A 14,083-nucleotide genomic window follows, 5' to 3' on the forward strand; every position below is an offset into this window, starting at 1 on the left:
GCTGAAACCACTGTCAATAATTTTCCCCACTCTTTATCTGTGCCTAAATCAAAACATAGATTCCATAAACAAAGCTTCTTTCTTAGAAGTGCACGCCTGTGGAACTCTCTTCCGTTTGCCTGTTTCCCACCTGACTACAACTTGGATGTCTTCAAGTCCAACATAAACAAATTCCTGATAAACCGCCCTCTTAAGTAATCCAACTTATCAAATCTCCATTACTGACGATTACTACGATATTATCCCATTAATTACTGTACACGCAATAACCCTTATCCCCGAGTGGCCTCTGGGTCTTGATAAGTGGTGACTACCATATAAAAAAAAAAAATTTACATAACTTTAGTGCATAAGTCTGGGAGTGATCTTAGTTAAGTTTTGTCTCAGAATACTCCCCAATAATTATCGATTACAGATAATCAAAACCGTTATTTTAATTTATCTATCATCGGTAAAGCTATTTTTCCCATGTCGTTGCTTAGCAATAATGATAGAACAATGGCCCGTGAAAATTTTACTGTGATTGTGAAGTTGATAGCATTTTTTTTTGTTTCTTTTTTGCATGACGTCTGTAGGTTCAAACTACGCACGTAAATAGGTTCAAACTTTGCACGTAAATTTCTTCATTTTTTTTTTTCATTAACTGCAAGAATTTTATAAGACTTGAAAATATGTTGTTTTTTTTTGCATGACGTGGTGTGTAGGCTCCACCCCCACACATAAATTTCTTAGTTTTTTTTTCGTTAACTGGAAAGAAGTTTATATAAAATAATTTTATAAAAGAAGCAATAGGTTCTTTTTTTTTTCCTTTGAAGATTGTAAAGCTGCCAACATTGCCCTGCTTTTTAGTGAAACCAACCGAGAGCTCTTTTTAGTATCTTTGCTGTTCCCTTAAGTGCAATTGTCTGCATCTCTTTTGCATTTGGTTCACCAGGAATATTAGGTAGGACTTCATGTTCTTCTTCATAAGCCGTGTGGTACCTATGATAACTGGTATGATTGATATCTCTTTAAGATTCCAGTATCTTTTCATATCATACGTGAGACAGTGCAATATAGAATAACATCTATTTTGGACTGTTACTGCATGGAAGCATGTGAAGCTTCTTTCTGGGCGATTTCACGGATTTCGATGACATTAAAAATATAGGAGTGTGAAATATTTGTTAATCATCATTCAATCACGGGCAACACAGGATCTCCCTGCTAGTGTGTGTATATATATATATATATATATATATATATATATATATATGTGTGTGTGTACATGCATAGAAGAGCAGTTTAAGTTGACTTATGCTTGCCAAGTTCTCATTTCTTTCAATTTTGACCCCTTAGCAACCATTTTAACGAGGTAAAGACCCATAAAAAAAAAACACTCCATAAGAAATGCAATCATTTGAGCCACCTTGCGCCGCTCTACTCTTGATACAACAAAACAGTCTGTCGATGACTATATGTAAGCCCTTCCCTCTTCTTGAGTAGAGCACTTTCATTAAATTATATCGCCCATAACTTAATTAGCATAATGTGTAATGCAAAGTTCTTTGTTTGTAAATAAACAAATGGAAAATTTTTAAAAAGTGTCAGTCAGTGTTTATACTAAGATAATCATGATAGGATTTACAAGCATCGTTCCCATGGTTTGGTGATAGAACTGCCGATTATCAACTAAGTGGTTGCAAGTTCGATTCCTGGCTTAGCATGGATTCTAGTCTAGCAGCACTGAAGAGCTACAATACAGTCAAACAGTCAGTTTGGGGATAACATGTTATTATTGCAGTCTCTTTTTTTTTTAGTTTGAGCTCTGGTGACAGCATTTTTAAAACAGCTTTCTTATCCCCAAAATTTCCGTCTGGACTAATTCAGAACGAATGCTTAGTCTTTGTTGTTAGGCAGTAGGCATTTGTTTTTCATCCAAAGTCATATAATAAATGGAATCAATTTGGTTGAGGTGCTTAAATGATCAAACGGCTGATCATCTTCTGTTCTGTTCTTGCTGCATTTGAATCCTGCAGGGCACTTTTTCATAATTGCTTAGGACAGGAAGTCGCCAACAATTACCTGTACCATGTCCGCACAGATTTCCCAGGGTGTCATATCTTGTTTTTGCAGACACACAGTTACGTTTTCAATGGTCAGCTTTCAGCTTCGTAACATCTTTTGCACAAAATGTCCAACTAATGGATGTACAGGTGAAACCAAATTAGCTTTCAGATTCAGACCAAATAATCACAAATTTAGTATCAAATGAAATAACACCATACTCTCAAATAGATAAACATTGAAATCAAATAAAATATACTCTAGATCAGGGCTTCTCAACTGGGGTCCACATTGACCCTAGGGGTCCATGGAATATTTCTGGGGGTCCACAAGCAAAACATAACAAAATACAATACAAGATATTGGTAAAGAATTATTATCACTCTAATTTAGATTATTATTATTATTATTATTATTATTACTATTATTATTATTACTTATTATCATTATTATCATAATTATTATAGTTGTTGTAGAATACTTTATTTGCATTAAATTAGTTTTCATTTAAAAATAAAGCTTAATTATATAATTTCTTTAATTATTAAAACCTCAAATTTATATTAGTGAAAAATTGGAGATTGTCTTATGACCAATAGTTATGAAGGGGTCCACCAAGATAAAAAGAAGGGAAAAGGGGTTCATGAGTAAAAAAAGGTTGAGAACCACTGTTTTAGATAATATAAAACTGATTTTAATAGACAATGTTGTTGGGGATCGTGAATAAGACATAAATATGAAAAAATAAAAAGATGAAAACGATTCTAAGATTAGCAAGTGTAAATGCTTTAACAGTTTTACAACTGAGAGTGCATAAAATAGTTCCATGCACAATAAAGTGCATCAAACATTCCCATGCCTCACAAAGTGCATCAAACATTCCCATGCCTCACAAAGTGCATCAAACATTCCCATGCCTCACAAAGTGCATCAAACATTCCCATGCCTCACAAAGTGCATCAAACATTCCCATGCCTCACAAAGTGCATCAAACATTCCCATGCCTCACAAAGTGCATCAAACATTCCCATGCATCACAAAGCGCATCAAACATTCCCATGCATCACAATGTGCATCAAACATTCCCATGCCTCACAAAATGCATCAAACATTCCCATGCCTCACAAAGTGCATCAAACATTCCCATGCCTCACAAAGTGCATCAAACATTCCCATGCCTCACAAAGTGCATCAAATATTCCCATGCATCACAAAGTGCATCAAACATTACTATGCTTCATGAAACACAACATCTTCAAAAATCAAGTGTTATTTCAGATGACTATAATAAGCTGCTGTGCAATTTTTGTCAAATGCTATGTGGAGACGGTAACTGCATGTGTGACAAAAGAACTCCCTTCCATGTCACACCTCCAGAAAAACCGAGAAATGGTTGTCTGAAAACCTTCACAACTTCACCAGTACCAGTCTCCTCAAATTTATCATTATTGAAGGTAGATACCTTGCTTTGCTGATGTCGATCAATGACCTTTTCAGGATAACAATTACTAATAAGAATTTTTGTTATGTTGTGAAACTCATCTACCTCCCAATTGGAACAAATTACCATGGCATAATGCATCAAAGCCTTTATTAGTGATTTTTTTCTTCTGCGAAGGGACAATCCATCCAAGTTTATATATATATATATATATATATATATAGACAGAAAAAAATTTGGGGTTTGTTTTACTATACACATAGATTCGAAAAAGTTGTCAAATAACAAATATATAACAAATAAATGTTATCAAAGGCAAGATAAGTTACTTTTCTATCAAACTGGATAATTTTTTAGTGTTTTTATTTAATGTAACGTGTTTATTCAGCTCGAAAAACATACAGTGTTTACGGATGTATTGGAAAAATGCAAATGGCAGCATGCTTACTGTTGCACATGGTAAGTTTGGGAAAACGAGTTTAAACAAAAAAATTATACAAAATACTGTTAGAAACTCACTCAAAATATGTTACCGTGACATATGCGGACATATATTCGGTGGGTTTCTAACACTATTTTGTATAATTTGTTTGTTTGAACTCATTTTCCCAAACTTGCCGAGTTCAAGAGCGAGCATGCCGATATTTTTCTTTTTAAAATATATCGATATAGATTGTATGATTTTCGAACCGATTACACGTTTTAAAGTGAGTAAACCTTTCCAGTTAGGTAGAAGAGTAACTTATTTTGCCTTTGATAACATTTATTTGTTATATATTTGATTTTTGACCACTTTTTCAAATCTCTGTGCATAGTAATACAAGCCCAAAGTTTGCTTTATGTATATACTTGCATAGGAAATATCCGTTAACCTGATGGAGATTTTTGTGTACGCATACAAACACACATTCGACACGATGGGGTTTGCAAATACCTGCACTGGAGGATCTGTAAAAAGGTTGAATATTGAATGCAGCAGCAAGTCCTGAAAATATATACGAGAAAGAACAGTTGGAAATAATATTTTTTTTTTTTTTACATAGGAGTCACCACTTATCAAGGCACAGAGGCCACTCAAGGATAAGGATTAAAGAGTGTACAGTAGCCAATCGTTAATAGTGTAAGTTTGGTAAATTGGATTACTTAAGGGGAACGGCTCATCAAGTTATACACCCTTCATTCTGACTATGCAATTTCTAGAGCTATGTACCTTGAGAACGGAGCCATTAAACCTGACATAGTGATTTAGGACAAGGAGGCTAAAGAAGCAACTTTAGTAGAAGTTAGTGTCTCCAATGACGCTGGGTTAAACAGAGTTGAGTGTGTTGTGTACGGCATGAAAAGAAACTGGAATCTTAGGAAGATCTCCATCATTTCAAGCAATTATAGGAGCAACTCGACTCATAAAAAAAAGAATTCAAAAAACTACCTGGTAAATATACCCGGTGAACTAAGTGCAGGAGACATACAAACAATTGCACTTAAAAAAAAAAAAAGGCGGTTAGAATCTTAAAAAGATCTCTCGGTCGGAATGTATGAGATAGTGGGTCAATGTCTGGCATCAGATAGGATGCCTCATCCCCAACTAGAACAAAAAGATAAGCAAATAAAAAAAGAGACACACACACTCTCTCTCTCTCTCACACACACACACACTCTCTCTCTCTCTCTCTCTCACACACACACACATCTCTCTCTCTCTCTCTCTCTCTCTCTCTCTCTCTCTCTCTCTCTCTCTCTCTCTCTCTCTCATAGAGATGCAAGAATGCATCTAATGAACCAACAGTAGAATACACACACGATCTAATCTAATCCGCAATGGTTACACCCGGAAAATCAATATAATATTTTAGTTTCACTTAACAAAAGGTAAAAAAAAAAAAAGAAGAAGCTATTCATAATCAGGTATGTGCCCAGCCCAACTCATCGTTTCGACTAGTGGCTAACCAGTCAAGCCGTTGGGCAGGTCGTTTGTCATGTTCATTAATCTGCTTAATCCGCCTTTCATGAGAATTATCTCACCATTTTCGTTCCTTCTTGTGGATTATACCAATCAAATCAGCTTTGAAAATTGGTGGGTGAATGTCAGTGTCATGCGACGAAGTGTATGCCGCCGGAACAACTGAGTAAATAAAAATTTAAACAAAAAAGAAAATAATAAATAAATATATAAAGAAGCGATTTGCTACTCAGGAAAAAAAAAATCGATTTAAATTTAATTTTTTTTTTTCAAATATGCACACGCACACACACTCATTATTTTACGGGGTTTTTTTCCAAAAATAAAGCCTCTTATTTTTTTTTTTTTTTTTTACTCAAAAAGTTGAAGAGCTATGAAGACAGAAGTTGTACCATTAAAACGAGTGACTTTTTATGCTTCAGAATGTATTTTTTTTACCATAGTCACCATCATTCTCAATGCACTTTTCTTAGGAATTCAATGATCCATCTCTGCTTCTGACACATGTCCATGACAAGGGTTACTTTCTTAGTCAATCACCATCAATATCTGCAACAGAGATAGAACGGTAATTTAACAGAGAAGCCAACAAACAACTATACAAAAAAATAAAAATAAATATATACAAGAAATGAATGTTACCGTAGTCAATAAAAGTTAATTTTATACCTACCTGGCTCATTTGTTTTGGTTTTCAAGTAGTTTTTATTGCTTTTTATTTAATCTCAAAAATTCAGTTTTTCCAAGCGAGTTTGAAAAAAAAAAATGGCGGCGTGTTCTTCTTTGGAAAAAGCAAGCCTCATTTTTGAATTTTTTTGGTATTTTTTACAAGAGTACCCAGCATTCGAGGTTGGAGGTGTTTATTTGTAAAGCAGTTCTGAACATGGGGAGGTTGGGGGTGTTTATTCCGAAAGTCATTCTTAACATGGGGAGGTTGGGGGCGTTTATTCTGAAATCTATTCTTAACATGGGGAGGTTGGGGTGTTTATACTACGCTGAGTACTCTCATAAAAAAATACCCAAAAAATTCAAAGCACCTGTAAACCTTGAATTCAAAATGATACTTGCTTCTTCCGATGCCGCCATTTTTTTTTTTTTTTTTTTTTTTTTTTCAAATCCGATCGGAAAAAACTGAAATTTTTAGATTAAATAAAGCTCAATAAAACCTACTTTAAAACCAAAACAATTTAACTGATTACGGTAACCTTTATTTCTTGTATATTTTTATTTTTTCTGAAGGGAACTTGAATGCCCACTAGACACTATCCTCAAGGATTTAACATCTCTCTGTACAGTGGTTTGTCAGGACAATCTGGCATGAAGATACTTTGCCCTACAACCCTGACTAAATATTCAAAATCACATAGTATTCACGGCCTGAATAAGATCTCCTCTGTATGGCTAGCCCACACTGACTTTTATGAGGAATAGTGTACCTTCTGCAAATGGTGTTGCCTCAAGTAACAGCACATAGCTAGATACTCCACCAGAATAGATGAATTCTTATCTTGGAATCCAGTAAAACTAAGAGACCATAAAAAAGGGTATAGTAGAGCATATTTGATTGGTCAATTGGACAAATGAAAATTACCTTCTCAACTTCTTTATTAACTCGGTTTTTGAAAGGGAAAGTGAACTTTAATGGCATATTTGAATATATCATGTAGAGATCAAGTGTTAATCCCAGGAAGGAGGGGGGGGGGCTCCTTGATTTCATGTGAAGTAAAATGAAACACACACACACACACACACACACTGTTTACTATTTTGAATATTTTTTTCCTTTTCTTTTCATTTTTATTCCTCTTTTTTATACTGTTAAGCCTTGACGTTCTCTTCCCCCCCCCCATCACTTTCTATGTTTGGAGTCTAAAATGTCACTTAACCTACCACCCCTCCTTTTAAATTTAACATTTTATTTTTATTAAAAAAAAATATATATTTTATTTCTTACATTTGAGAACCAGACGTCTTCAGTGGCTCATAAGCTTTATTACGCCTAACGAGGACTTTTTGTTCTTGTCAACCAATTGTCCGAAACATTAGCATGTTCAGTGTAGCGGCTATGTAATATTTGTCTATATGAATAAAAATATGCACTTGTCATTTTTTCAAAAACCGTAAATTTAAGCTAAATTGAATGTAACTGTTTAAACAACCCATATGTCATTTGATTCGCCTTTTATTCCTCTGTAATTTTACCTGTTCATATTTGACTTTTAATTGAAGTATTCTAGTGTTCACGTCAATTTAATAAATTAACTTCAAATTGAGAAAGCAATATATATATATATATATATATATATATATATATAAATGTTGTTTGTTTTGGTTTTAGCGATATGTTTTGAGTGAATTTAATTATTTACAAAAGCGCATTTTTACCTAAATGTGAGCTGGGAATAATTTTCCCTTTAACCAATTTGGTACCCCCACATGGGGAGCGGTATATATTATTATTATTATTTATTTTTTAAAATTTTATTTTCTTTTTTTTTTTCAATGTAATTATCCACTACATTACATTAAAAAAAATTAATGGTATAGATTGACCAAACACCTCATCAGAGGTCTATATAAATCACAAGGAAAATAGTTTTTTTTATCGAAAAGGACAAAAGGTGGAAAAGGAAATAGTTGTTTGAGAGTTAAAAATTTAAAAGTAAATTAAAAAAACACAAAAAATAAAAATAAAAAATAATAAAAAAAATAACTATGTACGTACATTTGTTTGTGAATTATTAACTTTTCTGACAGTTTTTAATCGAGTTGTGTTACGCATGTTTTTTTACAACTTTCATTTTATAAAACAAGATGGCTGCCTTTCTGGGTGGAAAGCGCAGTCTCTTTATAAGTGGAGATGTAATCGATGAGAACTGCTTGCTTTTTTTTTATTTAATTTTTGTTGAATGCATTGCATCACTACATATTTTTTTCTGAAAGAGAACTTTCTAGTTTCTGATGAGTTCATGGAGGAAAGATATGAAATTAATTTTCAAATATCAGGTGTCGTTCTATGAACTAAAAAAAAGACTTTGGGGATTAAAAAATTAATGGGCTTCATTTTATTCTCTCTCTCTCTCTCTCTCTCTCTCTCTCTCTCTCTCTCTCTCTCTCTCTCTCAAATATTGGACATACTATTCTGACGAAATAGAGAGATAAAAAATGGAACAAACCAAGTTACGTGTTCATGGTATTTTGTTTTCTTAATTTCATTCATCCAGAGGAAGTCTTGCAATAAAGACGAAACGTTGATGAACACACACACACACACACACACACACACACACACACACACACACAAGCACTCGTACATACACTAGACTTTTTGTCTGTTAAAATTGGCAAAAGTTATGGCCCATTGGCTTTTAATGAGTACTTTGTCAAATTGATAGTTGAATGTAAGAAAGCCTTCTACTCTAATAGTTTCTTTCTCAGAACTGCTAGACTCTGGAACTCCCTTCCGGGTTCCTGTTTTCCCAACTGTACTGACATGCAGAAGTTCAAGTGTAATGTGAATGGACATCTTGCTACTCAACTCCCTGCATAGTATCCCTGTAATTTATGTCCCCTACATCAAAGTGGCACTGTGCCTTGTTTGGGGTGAAAATGGAATATAAAAAAAAGAATATGGTTAAATTTGTGTTCATTTTTACATTAAATATCATTAATCCCTAACTGCATCGAGCACATGCCATAATACTTTGTTCTCTGCATCTCTTCATACAAAATTTCAAACAGGTCAACCAGTAGTTTTCAAGAAAACTTCTAGAGTAAATTTGGCATTATGATGACTAATCCTCATTAATTCCTACTTGTGCATCAAATGGATACCATAATACTTAGTTCGCAGCACCTTAACATAAGAAAAGTCCATAAGAAATTTCAGCCAGATCGGCTTAGTAGTTTCCGAGAAAAAGTGGAACGGATAAACAGACAGGCTCAGAGGAATATAATATACAAGATATATTTATAAGAGCCAGCATACACGGAGGATGCAGCAAAGTTTCCTCTCTCTCTTGTAAATATTGACGGCGTAAGACTCTAAGAAAACGACGCCTGTCATAGACATGTGTCAGAAGCAGCGATGTGTCATTGAATTCTTCCATGCAGAAAAAATTGAACTGAACAAAATTTAGCAGCGCCTTTGAATGTTTATGAAGTCGATGCAGCTGATTTCAGCTTAGTTAGGAGATGGGTTTGTTGATTTCAGAGTGGCGAAAAAAGTGAGTGACACAGCGTACTCCAGACTTTTACAACTGAGGCATCAAAAGGGGCTGTCAAAAGTGCATTGAGAATGGTGGTGACTATGTAGAAAAATAAATTATGGAGGACAAAAGGTCCCTTGTTTTAATGGTACCAATCATGTCTTTATATCTCTTCAATATTTTAGTTTTTGAGTTAAAAATAGTTGGTTTTACCTTTTGGAACAATCCTCATATTGCTAACTTCTTTGCAAACTTTTTTATGATTTTCTTCATGGACTTCTTTACAAACTTCTTTATGGACTTCTTTATGAACTTCTTTACAGACTTCTTTATAAACTTCTTTACGAAATTCTTTATGAACTTCTTTATGGACTTCTTTATAAACTTCTTTACAAACTTCTTTATGAACTTCTTTATGAACTTCTTTACAAACTTCTTTATGAACTTCTTTACAAACTCAACGTTTGAGAGATAAACGAACTGTAATAAAATATTTGAATCTCTATACATTTCATACAGAGATCAAATGTTAGCCCCAGAAAGGGACCTCTTGATTTTTAAGAACTTCGACAGAAGTAAAATGAAATAAATACACTATCATTTGTCTGCCTTGAGAGATCACGAATAATTGTAGCTGCGTATGTAATTGTGAAGCAAGGATTGCACAATCTCCAACCACACTTCTAAAATATCACTCTCTCACTCACTCATTTATTCTCCATCCGTCTCTCTCTCTCTCTCTCTCTCTCTCTCTCTCTCTCTCTCTCTCTCTCTCTATCGACTACGTAAGAATTACTTGAATTCTTGATGAGCAATTTTTAATTTTTTTTTATTTATTTACTTATTTATTTCCGGACTGTTATCATCACAACTATTTTCTGGTGTCAGGGAGAAGTCCAGGATGACCACAAACAATGTCGATACATAGCACTTGGTATTCCTGAATGGTCACCCATTTAGTACTGATCAGGCTCAACGTCGCTTAACTTCAGTGATCTAGCAGGAACCGGTGTATCAACGTGATTATGGTGTTATGCATATGAAATAAATACACTCTTGTAACTATACCACCGTATTGTCTTGATTATTGTCAATCCTTCAAAGTCACAAGTTTGTAAAATGTTTGTCAAAAGAAATAGAGAAGGATGGAAATGTGGGAAATATTGTCACTCTGACTCCAGGGAACACCACTTAGTATTGCTGATGAGCAATCACTAGTTTGGTATTCCTGCCTTTTATTTAAAAGATGATTATAAACTGATATAATTAATGTTAGACAAGATGAAATTCAAATATGGTGCTTATAAAAAAAAAAAGAAGAAAAAATTATTTCGTTTGGTCTCGTAATCCATCGGAGTCATAAGAGCACTATATGGTGGATGAAGGGTGAACCAGCTGGTTCCACTTATTGCAGTTGTTGGCGAGCGCTTGGGTAACATCAAAGCTTTTTCTCTGTCCAATCAAAGATGTTGTCAGCCCACTTCTTCATCTGTCTGCCCCATCTTTTTTCCCCTGATCTTGATGGTCTTTGCAAGTTCTTCTGACAGTGTTGCATGCCCATACCATCTGAGTTTCCTGTTTCACTGTGATCATAATGACCTTTCTGCCGACTTCACTGTTGATGGCATGATTCCTTGTATGAAATGCCATTTAAGTATTGTATTGGCTTCTTATCAAGTTTATAAGCCAATACAGCACTTAAATAAACATTTTATTTGTTTAAAATCAACTAAGTTTAGATGATATAACGTCATTATCAGGAATAGAATCAGTTTGTCTTTTTTTCTTCTTCCTTCCTCGTGGCATGGTGATACTAGAAAAGTAAAGTCTATGTATTCTTCAACAAGGATTTAAAAAAAAAATTTTTTTCATCCAAATCTTCAAATCAGGAGAGACGCGTGGTTCTCATGAAATGAATTAGTGATTTTTTGTTTCCCTTGATTTAAGTGTTGTTTAAATTTGAATTGAAATATGTAAGTTTAAAAAGCCAGTACAATACAGAAGTTTTTTTTCTAGAAAAAAAATAAAATAAAATGAAAAAGCAAAATAAAAAGCAAAATTAAAAAAATAAATAAATAAAAAACAACATAAAAAAACGAAAAAAAAAGAAATAAAAATATATTTATTTGTTTAAAATCAACTTAGTTTCGATTATATAACGTCATCATCAGGTGTGTTTTTTTCTTTTTTAGAGATGCAAGATGTATTTCTATATATTAATAGAGCTACCAAATTACACCCTTCCATCTTTAGAGATGCAAGATGCACCTCTCTCTATATATTAAGTAGTAAACAAACAAAAAAAAAATGAAACAAAAGACAAAAACATTTTTTAAACAACCACAAAAGCATTTATTTTAGTGACAGAAATTTTGACAATGTCTGAGTGAGGAAAGTGGAAGTCTATGGTCCCCCCTCGCCAAACTTTCACAAGAAACACTCGTCTAGCTGAAAACACTATCACTAATTCCCCCCACTCTTTATCTGTGCCTAAACCTAAACGTAGATTCCATGAACAAAGCTTCTTTCTTAGAACTGCACGCCTATGGAATTGTCTTCCGTTTTCCTGCTTTCCGGCTGACTACAATATGGTTGTCTTCAAGTCTAACGTAAACAAGTTCTTGATGAGCCGTTCCATATAAGTTAACAAATTTACCGAATTGATTACTATATTGTCCAATTTCTACTGTACACTCTTTAACCCTTATCCTCGAGTGGCCTCTTGGCCTTGATAATGTGGTGATGCCTGTGTAAAAAAAGAAAAGAGAAGAAAAAGTTCTTTGGATTGTCAAAGGTCAGCGAGTAATTATCTTCAGGTGAAGATCGTCAATACTGGAGCGTCCAGTAAACAAGAGAGAGAGAAGACAGATATCTTTCTTCAATGCTTCTTGGGTTCTCTCTGTTGACCGATTATGATTCCAAAAGAGGGTGAAGATTTTCTTTTAGGGGAACAGATGGAATCCGTATGCCGTACAAGCTACCAAATAATGTCCCCCATCTTTAGAAGTGCAAGTTGCACCTCTACATATATTAAATGGAAGAAAAAAACAACTCTTTTTAAACAACTACGAAAGCGTTTATTTCAGTGACAGAAATTTGGACAGTGTCCGAGTGGAGAAAATGAAAAGTTAAAAGTTTTTTTATTCTATCGCAACTCGGTCAGCAGTATCTTCAGGCTAAGATCGTCAATGCTGGAGCGTTCAGTGGACAGGAAAAACAGAGAGAAAGAGAGAGGGCATTTCTTCGATGCTTCCTGGGTTCTCTCTGCTGAGCGATTATTGATTCCAATGGGGCTAAAGAATTTCCTGAGGGGAACAGCTAGTATCCATGCGCCCTACAAGCTGATTGGCCATTGTGTGGCCCAATCACTTAGCAGGAACATTGATTTGCAAGAGAAAATAAATCTTTATTTCATAAATCACTGCTACATTACTTGCTGCTCAGGCTGAAAACTGACAGAGAAAAAAATTAGTCTTTCAGTAAATGTAGCCATTATAAAAAATTTTTAAAAATGTCAATTCAATTTAAAGAAATTTTTTGTTTGTTTGTTTCAGACTAAGCAACAATGTCTATTGACTTCAAATACCCCGATGGCACTATCTACACCGGATTGTTTGATGACACTGGTTTGAGGACAGGTCTCGGAAGCATCACATTTGGTGACAAAACTTACTACAAAGGAATGTTTGAACGAGGTTTGTTTTCTGGACCAGGCTCCATCGAGTTTCCAGATGGCTCAAAGTAAGTTGTTTTTTTGTTTTTTTTTTATTGGTACTGGTACAGCTTATCAACCATTTTTTTGTTATAATAGCAGAATTAAAAAATCGGAATACTGAATTTCAAGTAAAACCAGTGGTATATACTTAATTGGCATGTCGCAGTAATGAACGTATCCAAAAGCTATGAAAACCAATATGGTCGAAAATTATTAATGAAAATAAGTTTTGCTAAAAACATAACCCGACTGGTTCAATCCTGCTTCATGGGACCAATTGTGTAACTAGGGGGTCTCCAGTCCCTAAAACGTAGGGGCTAACCCTAAGTTCCCGTAGCTACACTCTTATCTTCGTCTAATGATGGACTCTTCAAAAAGTAACCAGACACTTACTTGTCACTGGAACTACTGCTCTGGTGTTCAGAGCACACAAAATGTGCATGACCTCAAGTCTGGGTGACAACACTTTTAAATCGTGGATTGGCTGTTTGTCATTAGATGCTGTGGTTGAGTTCTTCTCATAGTGCTTTGGTGAAGGGCTGGTACATTGCTTCTCTCAATGCGGTCTGGGCTGGTTGTGGTGGTGGTGCTATAAATAAATGTTTTCAAATCAAAGCAATTCAATAATCAATAACTCGGGAATCATTTTCTTATAAATGAGAATAATTATTAACAAGATATTTTCAGGTACACTTTGTGCAAACGTAAGTTAA

General features: G+C 34.4%; 1 protein-coding gene across 4 annotated transcripts in view; it reads left to right on the forward strand.

Annotated features, from left to right (window-relative positions):
- LOC145246068 (uncharacterized) overlaps window positions 1–14,083 on the forward strand; it is a 74,086-nt gene that overhangs the window by 39,247 nt on the left and 20,756 nt on the right. For all 4 annotated transcript variants that reach the window (XM_080107914.1, XM_080107915.1, XM_080107912.1 and 1 more), the window contains exon 2: window positions 13,210–13,396. In XM_080107914.1, coding sequence (XP_079964040.1) covers window positions 13,221–13,396 — 176 coding nt within the window. In that variant the 5' untranslated portion in view covers window positions 13,210–13,220. The remainder of the gene's footprint in view (window positions 1–13,209; window positions 13,397–14,083) is intronic.

Source organism: Euprymna scolopes, chromosome 23 (genome assembly GCF_053919585.1).
Source record: "Euprymna scolopes isolate OS-2025 chromosome 23, ASM5391958v1, whole genome shotgun sequence".
NCBI classification, from domain to species: domain Eukaryota; kingdom Metazoa; phylum Mollusca; class Cephalopoda; order Sepiida; family Sepiolidae; genus Euprymna; species Euprymna scolopes.